This window comes from Cyprinus carpio, chromosome B8, assembly GCF_018340385.1.
Source record: "Cyprinus carpio isolate SPL01 chromosome B8, ASM1834038v1, whole genome shotgun sequence".
Lineage (NCBI taxonomy): Eukaryota > Metazoa > Chordata > Actinopteri > Cypriniformes > Cyprinidae > Cyprinus > Cyprinus carpio.
The window spans coordinates 24,853,736-24,876,125 of record NC_056604.1 but is presented as its reverse complement, the minus strand read 5'-3'; the positions used below and the strand labels follow the sequence as shown (position 1 = coordinate 24,876,125).

Here is a 22,390-nt window from a genome sequence, read left to right as displayed (position 1 = left end):
AAAAAGAGAGAGAAAAATTTTATTATGATATAATTAATAACTGTATTAATTAAATTAATAACACATAAATTAATTAATAAATATATAAAATGAAAAACTGCTATGCCAGAATGGTTCATTTAACCAATGCAATGCCATGAATCAGGATATTTTGGGACCAAATGTTAGTTAATGTAGTTAACTTTAAATCAGAAAGATTTTTTCCCACAATAACTATAGGACAGTCATCCTTATGTGATTAAAATAGTTTTGATGTTAGGTTAATATTATGATATTTAGCAAACTAAATAAAAATAAATAAATAATAATAATAATGATAATAATTAGTAATAGTTATAATAAAAAAATAGGGATTTTTAAGACTACAGTGACAAAAAGGTCTTTTATGTTGAAAAAAAAATGCAGAATTTTTTTTAATGATTTGAATAATCATATTAACAGTAATTTATATGAAGTTTATCTTCATCATATACTAAGCTAAAAACCATTAAGTGCATTGTTTAATAACTACTTTACTTTGGCTTTTTACTACTCAGAAAATGAACTTTTGAAGAAATAATTTTCACTCAGAAATTACTAGTAAATTTCACAGACAATTACCAAGAATTGCTGAATTAAATGTACATTTTTGGAGTGGAAAAACTAAAATAATATTTTCTTGTAAAACATACTCTAATAAGTGTTTTATTTACAACTTTTATGTTTTGTTTTCAGATGTTTCAGTTGTTGTGGTCTCTTTATTTTTATTACTTCTCATCTCCTTTTGCAGAATGTGCACGTTTTTGTTATGCTAAAATATAGTTCTGTCCCCTTTTTGCAGTTTTTGAGGTTTTGCTTAGCACAATACTTCTGTCCTGGTTATCATTTTCATAACAGATACAAAGGGGAAAAACTGAGAACAGTACTTTCACCAGTGCTCTTCTGCGTCAGGGCAAACCCCTTTCTCTTGCGTTTCCAGTATGTGTCTGATGACAGGTTTTTAATCCAGCAGTGTAAGAGTGTTCAGTAAACTACAGGCACTTTTGACCATGTGCTGAGTTTTAGAAAAATACTCTTTTCAAATTTCATATTTCTTAATCTTAAAGGAATATTTCACCCAAAAATGAATTTTTTCTTGCTTTACATTTACTGATCCTCAGATATAGATGAGTTTGTTTCGTGAGTGGAACAGATTTGGAGAAATACCGCATTACATCACTTGCTCACGAATGGATCCTCTGCTGCAGTGAATGGGTGCCGTCAGAACGAGAGTCCAAGGAAAAAACATCACAATAATCTGCAATTAATTCACACAAAAAAAACTACGATTTTAAGAAGCAAATCAATCATTAATACATTTTTAACATCAAACCATAATCCAAAATAACACTTCTTCAAGTAAAAAGTGCATCCTCTGTTGTCCTCTCACATCAAAATCCACCCACATATTTGTTCAGTACTTTTTTAGCTTGTAAACAGTGCTTGATCTGTGCATATGTCTCTCCTGATTCAGATGACTTTTTCACTAGAAAGAGCAATGTAATCTATAGATGACTAGTTTTGACTGTTTGCAAGAGTTTGAAGTTAAGGACACCATAATAATGGATTTGTTTCTTAACTGATGGATTGCTTGTGGATTATTGGGATGTTTTTATCAGCTGTTTGGACTCTCATTCTGACGGCACCCATTCACTGCAGAGGATCCATTAGTGAGCAAGTGATGTAGTGCTAAATTTCTCAGAATCTGTTTTCTATTAAGAAACTCAACTATATCTAGGATGGTCTGAGGAAGAATACAATTTCAACAAAATTTCATTTTTAAGTGAATTACTAATTTGATATATGTAATCCACCAATAATGTTCAACAGTGTGTGTCAATGCATCCCTGGACCATTCTGTCGTTTATATTTATTTATTTAACATAAATTGACAAAACTGTGGCTCAACTGGAGATTATGAGCCATCAAAATATTGTTCACCAGTGATATTTATCTTTGATTTTGTTTTCCTTTTCTATGAATGTGTTTTATTCCATCTGGTCTAAACAGAAATTCAATTTAGGTTCAGAATCGTTGTTGCACTGGAAATGATGCCATAATTAAAGGACAATGTCAATAAATCATTGTCACACATTAAATATCAAAATGGGTTATTTTGCTCTTAAATCATCATAATTTTAAACATTTGTGACCCTGAACCCCAAACGGGTCATAAGTAGCATGCACGGGGTATATTTGTAGCAATAGCCAACAATACATCTTATAGAACAAAATTATCGATTTTTCTTTTATGCCAAAAATCATTAGGATATTAAGTAAAGATCATGTTCCACGAATATATTTTGTAAATTTCCTACCGTAAATATATCAAAACTTAATTTTTGATGAGTAATATGCATTTAGACAACTTTAAAGGCAATTTTCTCAATATTTAGAATATATATAGCCTATATATATATAATTCTTTTTTTATTTTATTTTATTTAATTCTTTTTTTTTTTTTTTTTTTTTTGCACGCTCAGATTTCATATTTTCAAATAGTTGTATCTCAGCCAAATATTGCCCTACCCTAACAAACCATACATCGATGGAAAGTTTATTCATTCAACTTTCAGGTTCTATACACTAAATTTCAATTTAAAAAAATTAAATAAAATAAAAAATTGACCCTTATGACACACATATATCACATATATCCTAATAATTTATATATATAGTGTATTTTTCTGATTTCAAAATTGAAACTCTGAGAGAAGAAGATTCCGTACAAAACTGCAGTTAGACATACTGAAAACCTATTAACGGAAACATGCACTCAAAGTCTGTAAACCAACTTGTTTAAAACGAGAACGTACCGCTTAAAAAAAACACACACACAGTCTTTGAAGAGGACTCAGAGTCCCAGGGTTCCTGATTGAACCGAGCGAGGAGGAAGTGCTGTAGAGAGAGCGCGTGCTGGAGAGCGAGCTGTCAATTACTCAGACACGAGACGAGCAGACGGACGTCAGCACGCGCGCTCCTGATATTACCAGCCGCGGACGACGCGCTCTTCTAAAATGGGTAAGCGATTATATTACTATAAACGATGCGAAAACTTTCTAATGTGGGAAATTAACATGGCCTCGCTATCACATAATACTTTGTATTGCTTAGTTCTTACACAAGACGAGAGTCTCTGTCAACTGATTTGCTCGGCATTGACAGTTATCAGAGTTTCTTCAAAACAAATCTAAAGAGTCCGTTTTCAGGTTTTAATCTAAAGAGTCCGTTTTCAGGTTTTAATTTCAATGCCTAATAGATAGATTTAAGATATTGTCTAGCCTAACGTTATATTTTAAATCCACATAACGTTACAGAAGCGGTTCAAACCGTAACCGTTTCTGAGACGCTAACGTTAGTATCTAAGCTATTTCTTATCTCACTAATTATAATTTAATTTTTACTTGTTGTGTATAAAATACTAGACTAATCAGAATAGCTACTATGTAGTTAAATTCAAAATCTTACTGAGACATCTTACGAAAAAACTGAAATAGTAAGTAGGCTAATGAATATTAGGTTACTGGTTGAGATGATAAACAATATAACGCTAGTAAAAATATACTAATCGCTGTTTGATTATTTAGTAGTAGCCTAGCTAGTTTAAACAATGAGTCAAATCAAATAAAAGATTAGCTTTTTTGGAAGGAGTTAATGTTAAGTGGATTTCCATAATGGCTATTACTGTCATTTTTAGTAATTTAAGTGACTATAATAAGGACTAGATATGAGTAACCATAACAGGTTTTGCTCTTTGAGGAAGTGGTTTAGAGAAATAGCAACACATTGCTGTTGAAGCGTAAAACCCCTCATCTGATACACCAACAGCAAACTGATGAGAACAGGCCAGATAAGCTTATTGACCAAACATCACAGGCCATTTCTGTTTGGGAAGCCTTATCGCAGATATGTATTTCTACGCTGATAACTTGTTATCGTGCTTTGATGTAGTCATAATGCGAATACCAGTTTGTTTGTGACATTATGACGCTATAACATTGTGATGTTATCACACGTTATGGTTATATTTGTGAGACAATCAAGGAAATGACAAATTCATGGTAAGCCCTTCAGAAGAAAAGCCGCATTTTAAAGCCTTCTGGTGTTTGTAGTGAGGCTCAGTTAAAGAATTCATTTGGGTTTAGAACTTTTTTTTTGTCCCATCCGCACAATAGCAGGCTGCCAGAAACAATGCAGAAGCTGCTATCGCACCAGTGATAATATCAGTCCAACTTGTCACAATCTTTCTGCACTGTGGCTCAGAAGGGGAAGTAAAATAACAGAAGCCTGTTGAGTGCCCTGGCACAGGAAACGTCTGATCTCGAAAGCGAAGCGTTGCTGGATGTTACAGACAGAGATATGAGTGTAAAGAGTGGCGAGAAGGGGAAGTGGAGACTTTGAGGTAGAGGCAACCCAGAGCCAACCTATAATTCAGTGCTTGTGTGGTTTGTGAATAAGATGCTGTCAGGTGCCTGATGGTTACATTGTGCTGGTTCTATTCACACCAGATACCTGAAGGGTAGATGGCTTGATATGCTTGCCTGTGTGCCATTATTGACCTGAAATGTGGGCATCGAGAGTTCAGTGTGATGATAGCGTCCTCCCCTGCACCTTCTACAGAAATACAAAGCGTATAAAAATCGAATCACTGCACATTCGATGTCCGAATGATACAAGACTGTTCAATAAATGCACGACTGGTACGTTTATGCAAGATATAGATTTTATAAAAGAGGATGCGTTGGTGAGTTAATTTTGTTAGACAGCTCACAAACGTTTATTTTTATATTCGAGCAGAGTATCACATAGCTGTGGTTTATGCATACAGACAGGAAGTAGTGTTGTAATCATGTGGTTTCGTATTAGAATGTTCTCTCTTTCTTTCTTTCATTCTTTCTTTCTTAATGTGTCTTACACGCCCATTTAACTCCATACTTCAGATTCAGAACTGCATTTTATAAAGCAGATGCTGGGTAAACAGAGCGTTGCTCTGCTCATGCTACATTAGCAGCTGATTTCGATTTTTAATGTGACTGGGATACACAGGATATACTCAAAGACGCCAAACTCTCACTGGAACGATAACCTTTCAAAAGGTACTAATATGATAACTTTATGTACTCTTAAATCACTAATACGTACCGTTATGGTACATTTAGGGTAAATAAGGTGCAAAGATGTACCCTTTAGCTTTTGTAGGTATACTCCATTGACAACTTTGTACCTCAGACTTTTTTTCTAAGAGTATAGAGGTGAGGGATGTTTATGCAGATCTAATCAGTGTAAATGCTGTTTGTAAAGGGACAGTTGTCATTTATTTACCTTAATGTTGTTCCAAACCTTTTTGACTGACTGTCTTCCGTCGAGTACAAAAGAGGATGTTTTAAATACTGTGGTTTTATTGTTAACCAAAACTAAAACATTTACAGATTTTCGGTAATTGATATAAAGCGGAAATAAAATCTAAATCTAAATATTAGATAAAAAACTTAAAACTTGAAAACTAGAACTGTTGTCTTGGCAGCATTTTCGCATAAGCTGACGGAATGAAATTTCTAAAACTGAATTAAAAATTCAGTTAATCTATATAGAAAACCCTAATAAAAGTGATAAAAGAAAATAACAAAATGTCTCAAAGTAAAAAAAAAAAAAAAACCTTAAAAAAGAAACAAGTATAAGTTTTAAGTTCCTAAAACTGAAATAGAAATTCACTAAAGCTATATAGAAATATTTTTTTTAATCTTGAAAATGATTAAAAGTTTAAAAAGCATGTAGCAAAATTATTCAAATGTAAACTAAAAAATGGTAAAAATGAAAACTGAAAATATTAAAATAAAAGCTCATTAAAAATCTTAATAAATACGTTTAATAATAAATACTAATAGTGTATAATTAATACTAAAATAAGACTGAAGAATGTTTCAGCAGTTTTTAACTAAACAATGAAAGTCAGCGGAGCCCAAAACAACACTGGTTTCATTTACTTTCATTGTGTGGTCAAAGAAACGTTTTATTTATTTATCTTTCTGTGTTCTGCAGAAGAAAGTCATACAGGTTTGGAATGAATACATCTTGACAGAATTTGCATGTCAATCTCTGGGTGAACCAGTTCTAGTTTACCAATTGCTTCCCAAAGTATTCACCACTGCTTTTCTGTGGTGTCTCTGAAAAAGACCCGTCTCTCTGTTTCCAAAATGAGAATTCATCAACTGATTCAACTGCATCAACAATGGAAACTAAAAAACTCAAATCGGAACATTTAAGTCACTGTAGTGTGTAACTCTTTTGATGTATTACGTGTTTACACCTTCATTTGTGTGTAACTAGTATGCTGTGCTTTGTTTTAGTGTTGGACCCTCGAGGAGAGGTCGATGTTGGTGAAGGAGAACTAGAAGACTGTGAAAAGAAAAAGCAGGAGATGAATTCAGCAAACCAGGTAAGGCAGCACATGTGGCTCGTGATTCACTCCTTCTCTTTTATTTCAAGCTGAATGGTGTTATTCCTTGTGGAAGTACACATTTGTGAGAACATTTCTCGATCATAGTTTACCAGATGCTATCATATGACTTCAGTCACAGACTATTTTCATGATGGTCATTCTGTGGCAAAAGCTACGTGGCAGTTCTCAAAATTTCTGCTTTTGTGTTCCGCTGAAAATCTAAAAGGGTTTGGAGCATCACAAGGGCGAGTAAATGATGACAGAATTCATATTATTTTGGGAGAACTGTCCCTTCAAAGCATCATTTCCCAAAACTGTAAATGTGAATTTGAATTTGTATGTAGTTTATGTAAATTTCACATAACTGATTCTCCTGATGTGGCTGAAGTGCAAATTTTGCTCGTAAAAATAACATCTCACTTCCCCTTTCGATCTAATGACTGTTGCCAAATTGATTTCTGGTATTATTGCAATATTTCGGTTACTGAGAATGCTGATGTCAGTAACAGTAGTTAGTCACATGAGATATGACAGTGTTACCTTGTGGTTAGATCGTCCATTCGACTTTCATTTTGCAAGAGAAAAGCTTTTTTTCTCTGATGCGAGCAGGAAAAATCCGTATCCCAGTATATTTACATGCATTGACTCAACAGCCCCCTGGTCTCATTTATTTCGGTTACAGTTTTCGGTTCTTTGTTTCTGCAGTACGTCAGAATAACAAGTGAATGAGTGAGTTTTGAGTGTTACATCGAGGAGGGTTGATAAAATGTGGCACGTATAGTCATTTCTTTTATGCTACACACAAGAACACGCATACAAACAATCACAGATGTTTTGTTTTTTTCTCCCTCACACTTCTTGTAATTGAAAACAGTGTTTGTATGCTAGTGCAAAGATGCATCATATTTCCAGGGTGGCGTCAGAAGTTGAAAGCCATGTGGTTTTGGTGGCGAGCGCTGGCCATGCCACTGCGTCTTCATCAGCATGTATAAACTCTCATTCTGAGTGTTATTGACACGTCCGCTGCAGACTAACCCACGCACTTTTCCGAAATTTGAATGAGGTGGAAATTTAAGAGCTGCAGCTCGCAGAAAGTCTCTCACACTGGGGTCTGTGCTACTTTTAGCCACAGTTCGAGAGGGACGGGGGCACAATTCTCAACACACAAAAAAACCCTTCCTGTTTGAAACTCGAAGGTAGCATTTAAGAGCTAAGCTCTTCCCTATTGTGGTCTTGATATGACTGTATTAAATTGAACGAGTGATCTTGTGTTTTTCTTACATATCAAGTGGCCTAAATAGTTTTGTGAGAGCACGTATTTTAATATGCATTCCACCAGTTGCATCTCTTCTTTGATTATATTTGTGGTTAAAGAATGATTTTGTAACAGTTTCATTAGATAAAAGACACAAAATGCATACACAATATAAACAGACCATTATAAACCAAATTCGGAAAAAAACTACCACCTGCGTTTTTCTCAAAAACTCATTTTCCCTTGATTACAAGATATTCAAATATTTATTCCAAGAACTAGTGCTAACACACTATTCCTCAAAGCTGGTTATCTGTGTTGTCAATATAACAGGAAATGTTTGGGTAGATGGTAATCAGATAAAGCCGTATATGAAATTTCAGTGAAGATGACTCAATTCAGGACACACTGGAGCTCAGCAGCAGCCATAGCAATAGACGTGTCAATTTTTCTCTGTTGTATTTACGATTGAAGTGAGGGAAAAAATGAATCAGACTCTTTTAGATTGCCCCAGCTTTTAGGCCTACATGTATGATATTATTCCCTTCACAGAAGAGAGATTTAACCTCAGGCCTCAATGTTTACTCATTTCAGTACACTGAAAAGGGGCCTTCTTATCTTCTATATTACTCAGAGGCTAGAATAAAGCCCTATATGCACAATATTAGTCATTGTAGAGGCCTTATTCTGGGAAGAAGTTACCCTCTCTGAGGAACTCTATTCAGTGTGAAACTTACTGACTGAACATTGCTTTGGCAGCAAACGGCAGAGATCAACCACCAGAGTCATCAAATGGAAATCCAAAGCTTTCTGTGCGTAGCATATATAGTCACTGGGGAATTTCTCTTCGAAAAGCTGTTACGAATTGTTTTTGTCTTTTTACCCTTTTGGCGGGCGAATGTGATTTGACCAAACGTTGTTTCCAAAAAATCGTTTCCACAAACAATTAAGCCTGCTAAAAAAAAAAAAAAAAACACCTGCTGAAACAAGTCTAAGCTTAGCTGAGAAGTGGCCAAAACCTAAAACCAGCAAACCAGCTTAGCCTGGTTTCAAAAAGATTACACACTTTTGTACAAAATTAAGTTTTTCCATGTTGATTTATTGTTAGTCAAGTCAAGTTACCTTAAGTTCTGCTGCGCTTCTTACAATATAGATTGTTTCAAAACAGCTTCACAGAGAACATGAACATAACTATAGAGACAATTCATATTGTGCTGTAAAACAGCTTTAAAAGACAATATTGTTATAATGAGTTCAATTCAAAGTCAGTTGTTTCTTCCATCAAAGTTGATTTTTTTATGATAACTTACAACCCTGTTAGTTCTGTATCTTTTAGACTTCTTTGTGTAAATGTACTCATTTATGATTGGCTAAAAAAATAATTTTTTATAAAATCATGTGTTTAATAATGGCCCCGTAAAACCCCAGTTGGTCTGACATGCATCAAAGACACAATGTATACCAGCTGTACATAAGCAGCTTTTGTCATATTTTGCTTACATTAACTTATTTTCTAGGGTTTACCAACTTTTCTGCCCGCCTCTTATAAGTCATGTGTATTGTTACTGAGTGGGCGAACTTGTGACGGCTGGCGTTCATTTCTGCATGCCTTCACTCTTTCATTTCTCGCTTGCGGCCTGTCTGTACTGTGGGTCATTGTCCTGTGTCCTTGCGCGCTAGATGCTAGCAGTTCCACTTTGGCCTGATCATTTAGCACTTTGCCACACAGGGGTGAATGTGCTGTTTTCTGTAGATAACATTCACTTACTTCCCTCTTTCAACAGTTCCTTGCTATACAAGAATGTCTACAAAGTTTATAAGGTGCCAATCATCGCTTTAGCAGTGTTTGCTAAAGTGCGTAACTTATCCTGAACAGTTTGTGCTAAAGATATGGATCATACCCCAAATCATGAGAAGAGGTGTTTCTAAGTTATCAGACTTGCGCCTTTCACATGGTGGACGATTAAAAAGGCAAAAAACTTTAATAAATGTGCAGTGAAGGAGGGATCTAAACTGTAGGCAGTAGGCAGTGCTGGGTAGTAACTGATTACATGTAATCTGGATTACACAGATTCCAAAAAATAAGTACTTGTAATTAGATTATATTACATTTTAAAGTACTCATAATCTGATTACAGTTACTGTATCAGTTATTGTAAATGGCTACTTTTTTATAGATTACATTATTTAGTAAATTATTCATAATGTATTTTTTTCCTTTCTAAAAATCCTACTGCTTATGTAGATTCAGAAACATAGTCATTAAATTGAACTCTAAGTACACTTAAGTGGTCTTATATCATTATTATTGCAATAACTGCAAGTACATTTCTGTGGTCCATATTGTGGCCGGTTCACACCAAGAATCATAAATATAAAGATAACTATATTAGTGTCCAAAATAATGGACGATAATATATTGTTTATTATAAGCGTGTGGTGCAGTTTTGTCGTCTGCTGCTTTAAAGTCAGGTGTATTTTGATTGGCTTTTAATGGTTTTATTGTGCATCAGCTGGAAAAAATTTATTTAAACATCATCGTTCCTCTGTGTTGTTGTTGTTATTGTTAGTTGTGATGTGAAGTATTAAAACGTTATCACTGTAGTTATCATGAACAGCCCTTTATTCTGGAGTTTAGCTTCTTCCACAAGGCTTTTTGATCAAATTGTGCGAAAGTGTGATGTGAGGAACATATCTCATAATCCCACTTCACTTTTTTAGTATCATATAGATAAGGAAGGCTACATTCATACTCTTGTGTTTCAGCTGAAAATCACAAGATTTGCGGACACCAAACTCCGCCATCTTGCAGTAACTGCAAAGTTTCTCATGTTTGCACCACTTGTGTCTTCATCACAGCGTGGAGTACAGCACCAGTGCAGTTTCTTTTGTGAAAACCCCACCAGTGGTTCGGTTTCCCTTCAAACAGGATGTCTGGTTACTTATTGAAAGTGGTGGTGAAAGCCAAAGCTGTTGTGTTTTCAGTCTCACACTCTGAATATGACTGGTCGCAGAACGGGGTTGCATGAGCACCTATATCACCTGCAATTTTGCATGAGGCTTTGAGAAAATGAATCAGTGAGAAGATTTATCAGGCTGTTTGTGTGAAAGTGAAATTTGAAGGTTGTTCGAAGCACAGTTACGCTGCTTCCTGTAAATGACACAAACTCACCCACATATATTCATATATTGCCTATATCGTGTACAGTGCACACACACACTGTAGATTTATTGGTTATTGAACTGTTATGTTGGGAACTCCTGAATTGGGCAGAAACTGACAGTTATATGAAGTAGAAAATTTTTCAACTAGGGTGATTCTCACAAAAACATGCCCAGGTCATTTCTCCTTAAAATAAAAATGAGAAAAAATAAAGTTTATAAAAAAATATATCTTGCATAAAGTCAGTGAAAAAAATATTTTACTTATATGTGTAAATATTATATATTTAATTAATTTTTTTTATTTATTTTATTTAAATTGTACAAGAAATACTACCATAATCTGAATTGATTACTATTTAAATGTTAATCATGAATAAAATATTTTTTCACAGTATAATAGTGAGGAATATGGGTTATATTCCTAAAATATTCTTTCTTCAAGTAAAAGCACTTTTTTGGGACAACTTTTGTGATTTTGTGACTTTTAATCATACACTATTGTTCCACTAGACCAGCAGGGAGATGGAGAACGTGGTGTCCACCAATAGCAGTGAGGAAGGCTCCAGAACGGACCAATCTGAGAGTGAAGAGAGGACCTTTGTGACCAATCTGTACTGTTTCATGAAGGAACGAGGCACGCCTATAGAGAGAATTCCCCATCTTGGCTTTAAACAGAGTGAGTCTGAATACTGTTGCATGTAATATTACAGCATTTAAATAAGTGGTTTTCAGCTGGTTTTGCTTCAAGTTGTAGATTTTACATTGAACATCATGTGGCAATCCAACACAAAAACCTCAAATACTCTCAAAATCGTGCAAATGTACTGTAATTCAATAAATTTGATGCAAATGTAATTGTTAAGAACTGTGTAGGCCCTACAGTATGCAAAAGTTTAAGTTTGAAGCTTTCAGCAGCCATAATTCACCTCACCAAAACACACTGTGGTTGTCACAAACCAAGTGATCCCATGTTTAATATTGTCTCTGGCTTTTGTTTTACCTTCTATAGTTTTGTTCATGGTTTCTGAGCTTGAGGGCATGTTACACAATGTATACGTGTTGGAATCTGTCTGATTTGATTAGCTTTTACAAGCAAAAGATCAGATACACAGACTTTGACATCAGTAACAAAGTTAAAGGTTTTCTCCTTCCTTTTAAAAGTTGAACAGCCTATTTATAATGCCGTTCCAGCTACGCACAGCTGTTTAGTTAATTGCATTTTAATACTTACATTTATCATGATTCATTAGAACAGAACACACCCGCAACCATTTTTTGGGTTGCAATGCACTTAAAACCACTAATATATCATATATATAAAACATGCTGACTAAATCATGTACTGTATCTGACACTTTCCAAGAATGTGGTACACTTTTGTGTGCAAGGACTTTTTTTATTACTTTTAACATTATTACTGATGTTTGAGAACTGTTTGATAACTGTTGTGTTAACTGTTATCTTAAAACAAATCTAAAATGAATTAATTAATCTATTATTAAATGAAATAGAATTAAATTATTATCATTAGTCAGAATTTTTACAGTCTATTGAACTTGTGTATTAATTGTATTAAAAAAAATTTAAATTATGAAATGAATTATATGTAGTCCCACATTTTGCATAGCTGTGTTACAATATGATTTTTCCTCATTACATTACACTCAAAGTTGACTCAATTTGGACTTTTTATATTGGGACAGACAGGCAATACATTTTGTAGGTTGTTAAAAATTTTGTTATGTTGAGTCTGTTAACCAAAATATTTTCTTTAGTTAATAGAACATATGTTTATTAATAACCACAAACCAACATTTGGTACCACTACTGAGTGAGGCTACATTTGTGCTAAATTTGCAACCCTGTTATATCCTCTGGCATTGTTGTTGTTTTTTCTTCTTCTTTTTTAAAATGTATTTCAGAATGTCCCAAAATTTGGTAACAAGGTCGCATATATATATCTATTATATATCTATATGAATGAAACAGCTCGCATAACATTTAATCTGACTTCCTTTAGCAGAAGAGCACCTCATTTCACTGATTTTCACAGTTTTGATGACAAATTTGTGCATTGACGCAATCATGTCTCTGTCTTTTTTCCAGTCAACCTGTGGAAAATCTACAAAGCTGTGGAGACACTTGGGGGATATGATGCGGTAAGTATCCTCACGCAAACAAACCTCCAGACAGACCTTTCACAACCTGGTGCTGGTCTATCTCCCCCATCTCTCATTCACACCCCGATAGCATTACCTTGTCGATATATTGTGCAAGTATGCCAACTGCCCGAGTCTTCTGCACCTAATGAGGAAGTTAAGAAGCAGGTCATGCATTTGCCACTTGCTCTTGCAGAGTGGAAACTATGATGGCTTTAGGCCACGCCATACGTACAACAGTGACCGTTATGACCACAATGAGAACGGGGGTCCATCTTCCACCTAGCTCTTTCTGCCCAAACCTGCTGCTTCAAAGCTTTGTTGTGTCACACTTAAGTTTCCACTCACTCTAAGGTGCTAAAGTTTTTGTATTTTTAATGAGTGTGCGTGTGGTCAGTAAAACCGATGTCTGTGTGCATATAATTTTAGTCTTGGTCAAAGGGAGTCTTGTGTATGTGTGTGAATTAGGTCTGGGAGTGGAAAGTCTGACCTTGTACTCTAAAAAGAGTCATGCAAAAAACAAAATGCCATCATTGCATCAGTCAAACTTTTTTCCAGTAACACAACTGAACTGAACGTGTTTGCTGTCATCAAACAAACTTCAGAGGACTGATACCTGTAAATAAAAAGTACCTTGGTCATTAATTGATTTAGCAATGTGTCAAAGCAGTAAGGGTGGTATTAGCATTGTAAAGCTGAAACTTTTATCAGCCTGTGAAAATAAATTTGGGGTATGTACTTACACACGAGGCAACCTCTGAAACTAACCAGTGACTAATCATGAAGTTCCACTATGACAGGGGCTGATCAGACTGATACTGCAGTGCATGCAATACACACACAGTCAGTCCAAGAAAACAAAAAATGCAAGCACAGATGCTAATTTAGTATTGCACATGAAACATTTATCCAAAAGGCACTTTCACATCAGCGAAACTTTGTGGGCAAAGAAGGTCCATTGTCAGTAGTGATGCATGAAGCATCGTTTAGTCAGAGGTCACTTCCTAATTAAACAGAATTGTGTTGGTCAACGTGGCAAATTGACATATAATAATAAATCTATATAGGGAACACATCCCTTGTGTGAAATTCCCATTGAGAAGACTGGATTTTGCCCGCAAACTTTTGTTGTATAAAGGTAAATTTATGTAACCACACTATGTTTTTATTCATTTTGCCTTTATGATAGGACAGTTTAGATCTGACAGGAAGCAGAGTGAGAGAGAAGGGGGCCAACTTAACTCTGTCCCACAACTGCTTTCAGGTTTCCCTCCTCCTTCCCAACTCCTAATTATTCCTATCCCAGCTTGGGATATGGAGGAGTTCTGTGGGTTCTGGCTAAATGCAGAGCTTGGAGCCCTCTCCTCAGACAGCACACCAAATATGCATACTATCTACTCTATCTGAATATACACTGCCCGTCCAAAAAAAAAAGTCACACACTCTAATATTTCGTTGGACTGCCTTTAGCTTTGATTATGGCACGCATTCGCCATGGCATCATTTCAATAAGCTTCTGCAATGTCACAACATTTATTCCCGTCCAGAGTTGCATAAATTTTTCGCCAGGATCTTGTATTGATGATGGGAGAGTCAGACCACTGTGCAAAGTCTTCTCCAGTACATCCCAAAGATTTTTTGACTTTTTTTTTTTTGGACGGGCAGTGTATATATGTGCAAACTCGTGAATTAGTCATTATTATCTGGGTTTGTAATTTAATCATTGTCAGAGAAGTTGCTACAGTACAGTAGGTAGTTAAATTTAGTTTTCTTTTCTTCTAATTGTATGTAATAACGTTGTGTTTGCTCACAGGTAACAGCGCGGAGGCTATGGAAAAATGTGTATGATGAGCTGGGTGGTAGTCCAGGCAGTACCAGTGCAGCCACCTGCACACGCAGACACTACGAAAGGTAAACTCACTTGTTTAATGTAATGAACCAGACTACTTTATTCAGAATCACAAGTCGAAAGTCGGATCGCTCAAACTCACATTGCCCACATGAACACAACTGCTCAGTTGAAGAAATGTGCATTGACTGTTAACCTATGGCTCCAACAGTAAAACTCTTTGTTTGTGCAGATTGGTGTTGCCCTTTGAGCGGCAGCTGAGAGGGGAAGAGGACAAACCGCTACCACCCTCCAAACCTCGAAAGCAGTACAAGAGGAGCCCTGAGAACAGGGGAAGTAAGCCAGACAGCAAGAAGAAGAGGAAGATGGAGAGAGAAGAGTGCGAGGTAAGCAGGAAGAAAATGCACTTGGATCAAAGAAACTCTTTGTCAAATGTACATTTAGGGTTGGAGCTATGCTGGAGAACTTCAGCTTTGTGATGACACATTTTAAGTAATGACGCAAACAGATTGTTGAATTGATTCATTGAAATGGACCATTTGAACCATCCATTCATTCTTCAAACCAGTTGTCCTATGTAGAGTCCAGGGCATGCTGGAGCCAATCCCAGTGTCTCAGGCCATAGGCAGGGAAACACCCTGGACCACAGGTCTTCAAACCTGCTCCTGGGGACTCACTGTCCAACCTTCTTCCACACACCTGGCCTGTAACTTTTCTAGTGATACTGAACACCTTGATAAGCTGGATCAGGTGTGTTTAATTAGGGTTGGAGCTGAACTCTGCAGGACAGTGGGTCCCCAGGTGCAGGGTTGAAGACCTATGCCCTGGACGTTTGGCTGTTTGAACCCATTCATAGAAAAGAATTTAGTACTGTTTATGCTACTATCTAAATCAGGGATGTCAAACAGTTCCTGGAGGGCTACAGTAGAGTTTAGCTTCAGATTTAATTAAATACACCTAAACCAGCCCTGTTGAAAAAAAAGAGCATATGCTGGTTAGGTATGTTTTGAAGCATGGCAGCTGGTTTTAGCTGGTCCTTAGTTGGTCATGAGCTGGTTATGACTGGTCTTAGCAACTAGCTCCTGCTCAGGACCAGCTTAAACCAGCTGCTTTGCTTCAAAACATACCTACCCTTCATATGCTGTTTTTCAACAGGGAGCTAATCAAGGTCTTCAGGATTACTTGAAAATTTAAGGTAATTGTGTTGGATAAGGTTGGTGTTAAACTCTGCAGGACTGTGGCCCTCCGGGAGATGATTTTAACACCATTCTAAATGCTCCCATATTCTTAGTCTTGGGAGAAGGATGGGTCACAGTCGATCAGCTAGTCTAATGACATTCTTTAGGAAATTTAATTGCCAAATAAAAGGCACATTAGAACTTTCACAATATTCACAATGTTGCTTTTATATTGCCAACAAAACAACAATTTGATGCATAGTGTATATCTCTAAATGTCGTGTGTGTGGAGACATATCTGTCTGCTCCTTGTTCTGAAGCATATCCCTTTTGTTCACAGGAGAAAATGGGATCAGATCATCACTGTGAGAGAGGCATGTGCTCCCATCACAGTCCCTGGTTGGCATCCTCCGATCGCCTGGACTCTGATCAGTCATCCGCAGTTTCTGTCCACGGTCCCCACCCTGGCACCTGCTCCAGAGAGATCCCTCTCCTTCATACTCCTACCCCGACTGAGGTGATCTCTCCCTTGGAGAAGAAGAAGCGTCTGGCCCAGGCTAGCCTGACCATTCCTGCCTCTGGTGCCTTGGAGGACGGTGCAGAACTGGAGAGACCCTCTGTTATTCAGCTGTCCCACTCCTCCCAGTCTCCTGTGTGTCCTTCTTCCACTCGCACTCGTCACTCTTCCGATGGCTCACCCCTTCCTGTCTCCTCTCCATCTGGCTCCTTGTCCCGTAGTCCCTCTCCTTGCTCCGTCTCCTCTGAGGACTGTATAGACGTGACGACCCAGCCTCCTTCCAAAGAACCCGAAAGCAAGACACCACCTCGTTTGTCCACTCAGCCCATGTCCAAGGCTGCTAGCACCGGAGTTTGCAAGCCTCTCGGATGTTACCCCAGCAGCAAAGAACTTGCCAACTATCACCGCTACCATTACAGGGATTTCCTGCATAGTGGCCCACCCCATAGCGAAAAGACCCAGAGGAGTCTTTCGCCATGGACCTTGGATGGTAAATCCACCACCAGACTTGCGTCCTACAGGCTGCCTTCACCTGCATACAGCAAACCCTGCTGGGTCCCTCATGCCTCCAGCTTCTACAAGGTCTCACCACGAGATCCCTGCAGGCCTGTGTCACTACAGCCCACTTTTAAACCACACATGTCCTACCCCCAGCACCTCCTAAAGAGGCCCACCACAGAGGAATCCTACTTGAAGAAGATACCTGTAGCCTCTTCACATCGCATTACAGAGAGGAAAGAGAAAGCAAAGACAGCATTGCCTCTGCCTACCCAGCAGTTCCTCTTCCACCCTCATCCCAGTCTAACAATGCCCTACCTGCCAACCTTAGAGAGACCTCGGGCAGACTTAACCGAACAGTTGAAGGCTCTTCCTCTTCAACCGGTCCTACTTCCAAGCCATCTAACAATACCTTCTGCTCAGACCCACTCTATGCACTGCCCGCCAGTGGGCAACCCCTTTACTGGATCTTACGAGCCCCCCTACCCTTACCCGTTACCCATCTGGCATCCACCCACTGGGTACAACATGGCAGGCCTGCAGCCCTACTGAACTATTCTAAAATGGCTGGTCCTTTCAGTCTAGCCTTGTTATTCTTCAGGTCTATAGGTCAGCGTGAAACCAAAGTTGATACAGTTTACTTTCTTAATACAGACTTCTTTACATCTAACTACAAACTCTGATACTGAAGGATCAAGTCAGTTTTCAGGATCAAGTTTCAGGATCATTTTTCCATGAAGTAAAATGGGTTGCAAAGTGTTTAAAGTTGATTTTAAAAACTAATGCTAACTCAAAGACTGTTACATACAAAGTCCTGTAACTCAGCTGGTGGAGCACGGCACTTGCAACAGCAAGGTTTTGGAATCAATTCCCAGTGTATACACAATACTGATAAAATGTAGCAGTGAATGCACTGTTGTAAATCACTTTGGAGAAAATTGTCTGCCAAATGCTGTTAAAATGTACATGCTACTTGTTGATATGTTCATCAGTGTACCTCTATCTGCAAAAAAGAATAGCCTCCTAGTTCATGTGGAATAAGCATGCACAATTTTTTAATGCCATTCTTCTAATGAATATAAATTATTTTGTGGTACAATTCAGGATCCAGCGTAAATAATAATCAAGTTTCTTGCATATCTTGATAAAGGGCTATGTACCCTTATATATCCAAAAAGAAATATTCACATAAGGGTACATCCTAGAAAATTGTTTTTAAACATTTTTTTTTTCTTTTTTTAACATTTATATTACAGTCTCAAGGCACTTGACAAGTTCAATGCATTTGACGGTGCACCAATAATGTGAAAAATGTCTGTAATGTATAGTGGTACATTGCGTACTGACTGAATGTAAAAAATATTTTTGTATAAAATAAATTTGTCAAGATGATTTCAGGTCTTCAAGACACTTCCTGTAAATCAATTGCAAAGATTCTATCAATGAGATGACACATCATACGTGTTGAAACACCACATTTATTTTACAGGATAGTTCAACGAGGAGAGCATTCAATCGAAACACACTTTCAAAGTAAATGGAGCATATTTTGGGTCCCCATGGAATAGGGAATGTACAATCTTTGTCTAAACACTGAAAAAAATCAAAGACAACGTCTGTAGACATCATCTCTTTTGCAAGAATGTGCAAACTTTTGTAATGCTTGTAAATTTTAAGTAATAGCTCATTTATGTAACAGGGCAATAAATGTATTGCATTTCTAAGGAAAGTTTGGAATGTGTAAGCAGCTGATATTGCACAGCAAAAAACGGTATGTAAACTATGTTAAAGCACTGCCAAATCTCGCATTTCAGATACATTTCAGGTTAAGCAACCAATGAGAAAGAACTAACTAGGCCCCTATAAAGTGCAATTCTATTCTTCAGAACAGAGATTAGCAAAGGATATTGTGCATAAGTCTGACTATCTATGGTGACTGAATCAGTATGTGAGAGTGTTTAGGCCGCCTGTGCGGTGAAGTGTATATTTCAGTGGGGTAACTCATGAGGAACTAGTTTGTAGTAAGCACCACAGGATGGGCAGCGCTGGGCCTCACCCTGATGCAACCAAAACCAAACCACTGCAGTGTTGTCCTCTTCACCTCAAAAAACAGACACATAGGTTAACAGGTTTGACCAAATATCATTAGGTTGATGGACAATGGCTCATACTGATAATAAACACATACTAGATTAAAGAGGAGTAGTAGACTAGTTATCTTTGGTCTTTATTTGCAGCAGCCTTTGAGTCAGCACTGCCATTGTTAAGTAAAGTAAGTAAGCATCCTAACGTGTCAATATTTATTAATGAGAGACAAGGATGAACGCATAAAGAGTTTTACTAAAATCATTATATGATCACTTACAAACACAGCCAACAATCCTCTTGTTGGTTATGGAGGGGACGATGTGAGGGTCTTGTTTGGAGCCTGCATACTCCTTCGGTTTCAAGATGTTATACGGATCCTAGTGAAGACAGCATTGATTGTTCTCAACTCACACAGCACTCTTTATTTCACAAGAAGCCACAACAGAACAATAGAACACAGTACGAGACACTAACAGTTCCTTTCTTGGACGCCTCCAACACAATCTTCTCCAGACCGGTGGCCTGCTCATCATCTGTGGGGATGCCTGAACACAAGTTCACAAATTAATCAAATTACAGACCAAGACTGCATGGAGTGCTGATGTTCCACACGCAGTTTATCTGTGTTGTTTTCCACAATTTTTAGCAAATCATTTGGCTTGACCTACTTAGAGGTTCTACCGGAAGCCCATTTCTGACTCGTAAGGGATAAATAATCACGCATACTGTATGAAACAAATTAAAATTATGACAAACTTATGAGAAAGCCATAGTTATGACACAAAACATCATAAATATACAGATAAGCTGGTCTGCTCATATATTTTTCAAATGCTTATGAATTTATTTAAATGGCAAAAGGATTGTTATAATTATAGTTATTACATAAAACATCATAAACATAAATACTTTTTGGTCATAATTTCAACTCCTCTAATAATTATACATTTGCATTTCATAATTACGGGTTTTGTAATAATTACGACTCATAATTAAGAGCTAATTTCACAACTTCGAACTTTTATCTCATGACTTCTATTTTTCTTTTGGTCGCATTTAATCTTACAATTGTGATTTACTAAATAATGTTTGGCTTATGTGGCAGAAATTGGTATCTGTTTGGCGTGAAACGCAAATCTATTTCATCTGCCATTATTGTTGGTATGCAACAAACTATTTCTATTTGCTGCAAGTGCAACGAAGTTAATAGGATGACATCGAGTAAGAGGATTAGACTTAGTACGAATACACTGACAACTCTTCAAGGAGGAAATAACGATGAAGGATTGCCACAAAAATGATGCAATAGTTGCTCTTAAGCTCGTGCATGTGTATATAATATATATGAAGTTGATTGTATATTTGTATGACTGGGCGAGAGATGCTGTTGCTACACAAACAGGCGATATCACTCTCGATCTAAGCTGTATACTTCAGCGCAAAGCGTCCAAACACGCACTCAAAATAAAGCTATTGATGGACCAGTACCTCCAGACGCCAGTCCCCTCGCTAGAGCTCGAGCTGGCAGACACTGACGGCTGTAAACAGCAGCAGCAGCGCGGGTCGCTGATCTCAAGAGAAGCCTGGACGCCATTCTTACTGATGAACGGCGCATGCGCCGCAGCAGCTGCGCGCTTCACATGACGAGCGCCGCGGGACAGCGCAATGACGACATCTAGCGGTCTGGACGACTCGAACAAGAGAAAAAAAAAGAGTAACTTTTATTTTGTCAGAGGACATGTTAAACATATTTTATTAATAATATAAAAATATCTTATTATGTAGTATTTTATTATTATTTAGAACGACATAAGCAATAAACAAAAAAATAATCTCGGGTTACAGTCACGTGGAGACAGTCTAAAACAATGTCTTAAATGCACAAAATACAATAGTTGGTTCACACTAAGTGGTAGCACACTAATTCACAATGTTCACATTTACACATAATATACTAATCGTACACAATGCACAGTGTACACATACAGTGTCCAGAATTACAGAAATGTGGAATGAGACTGATGCAAGAGTCCTTTCACAAGTTAAAGGGGTCATATGATGCGATTTCAAGTTTTTCTTTCTCTTTGGAGTGTTGCAAGCTCTTGGTGAATAAAGAAGGTCTGTTAAGTTGCAAAGACTAAAGTCTCAAATCCAAAGATATATTCTTTATAAAAGTTGAAACTCGTCTACTCCCCCCTGAAACGGCTCGTTCTAACTCGCCCTCACATGTCTACATCACTCTGTGGGAAGATTTGCATAACGCTGCCCAAATGTTCACGCAGAGAAAGAAGGCGTGACTTTTATTCTCGCTGTTGCCGCCGGCATCTTGTCGTGAAGACGCTGTGTTTCGTTGTGAAAGTTGTCAGTGGTTAAGTTGTATTTACAACACTGTTCCAGAACAGTTCAACCCAAATATTCAGATATGTGCAGCACATTTAACAGAGGACTGTTTCCTGATCCTGGGGGAGTAGACTACAGCGCCTGCTGTTCTGACTCATGCCCTGTTCACATGGGGTGTCGGCGTCAACGCCTCTCGTTTACTTTGAATGGAGTGACGTCAAGCGTTGCCAAAATTAACTGTGGGTCCATCGTGTTGTGGAAACTTTTCAAGCGCCAGCGCAGGCGTCAGTCAATCAGATCGCCTTATGCAAATACCCTGGTGCAGATGATAACCAATCGCTTTCATACAATAACAGAAAACTAATATGACTGGCTAATGTCACTATGATGGTTGCGTCAGCACCGAGCTTCAGAAACACCCTCCAAACGTCGACGCCCCGTGTGAATGTACGTCACGGCCTGTAAGTATGTTTACATATTTAAAGGATTTGCCGCTGATGATTCAAACATGAGTTTAGAGTAGTGTAGAGTAGCGCTTGTTTGTCGTTTATCCGATCACAAAAGCAGTTTTATGTTTATGCAGCGCGATGCAACACGTAAAAACCCAGTATAAGTCATTATAATCCAAAATTATGTCCCCACTGGACACAACAAATGGCTCGTTTGTAATGGGTTCTATTGTTTTTGTCTCGTCGCGCTGGTGTTCTGACCGGGACACATGGCATCACTGTATGGTGAGGGGCGTAACACTTCCGTCACACGCTTGAGGTATTCAGCCAATCACAAAGAACTGGACAGCTGGCCAATCAGAGCACACCTCGCTTTTTTTGTGCAAAAATTGATGTGTTTCAGAAAGGTGGGGCATAGAGGAGAAACCTTAACCT

At 37.5% G+C, this 22,390-nt stretch overlaps 2 protein-coding genes across 3 annotated transcripts; one reads left to right on the top strand and one right to left on the bottom strand.

The window, feature by feature from the left end:
• The first annotated feature begins 2,905 nt into the window (after positions 1-2,905).
• Positions 2,906-18,470, top strand: LOC109065342 (AT-rich interactive domain-containing protein 5A-like). Of its 2 annotated transcripts, none has more exons than XM_042730233.1 (7): positions 2,906-3,039; positions 6,366-6,454; positions 11,388-11,553; positions 12,984-13,036; positions 14,850-14,947; positions 15,118-15,271; positions 16,404-18,470. In XM_042730233.1, exons 1-7 carry the CDS (start codon positions 3,036-3,038, stop codon positions 17,628-17,630), a joined length of 1,791 nt encoding a protein of 596 aa, XP_042586167.1. In that variant the 5' UTR covers positions 2,906-3,035; the 3' UTR covers positions 17,631-18,470. The 2 variants fall into 2 exon arrangements, with proteins under 2 accessions (XP_042586167.1, XP_042586168.1); XM_042730234.1 differs by lacking the exon at positions 2,906-3,039 and adding an exon at positions 4,884-5,114.
• A 66-nt stretch (positions 18,471-18,536) lies between these two features.
• Positions 18,537-20,803, bottom strand: LOC109065400 (cytochrome c oxidase subunit 5B, mitochondrial). Its single transcript, XM_019082382.2, has 4 exons — positions 20,655-20,803; positions 19,641-19,711; positions 19,444-19,543; positions 18,537-19,179 (listed from the first exon to the last, which is right to left on the bottom strand). The coding sequence occupies exons 1-4, from the start codon at positions 20,779-20,781 to the stop codon at positions 19,067-19,069; spliced, it is 411 nt and encodes a 136-aa protein (XP_018937927.1). The 5' UTR covers positions 20,782-20,803; the 3' UTR covers positions 18,537-19,066.
• Between the last annotated feature and the right edge of the window lie 1,587 nt (positions 20,804-22,390).

Bases quoted from the DNA above. Each gene is read 5' to 3' on its own strand.
- LOC109065342 (XM_042730233.1), top strand. The intron at 14,948-15,117 runs GTAAACTCACTT...TTGTTTGTGCAG, and splicing joins ACACGCAGACACTACGAAAG to ATTGGTGTTGCCCTTTGAGC. The intron at 15,272-16,403 runs GTAAGCAGGAAG...TTTTGTTCACAG, and splicing joins TGGAGAGAGAAGAGTGCGAG to GAGAAAATGGGATCAGATCA.
- LOC109065400 (XM_019082382.2), bottom strand. From the start codon at position 20,781: ATGCGCCGTTCATCAGTAAGAATGGCGTCCAGGCTTCTCTTGAGATCA. The intron at 19,712-20,654 runs GTACTGGTCCAT...ACTTGTGTTCAG, and splicing joins GAGGGGACTGGCGTCTGGAG to GCATCCCCACAGATGATGAG. The intron at 19,544-19,640 runs GTTAGTGTCTCG...TGTCTTCACTAG, and splicing joins AGGCGTCCAAGAAAGGAACT to GATCCGTATAACATCTTGAA.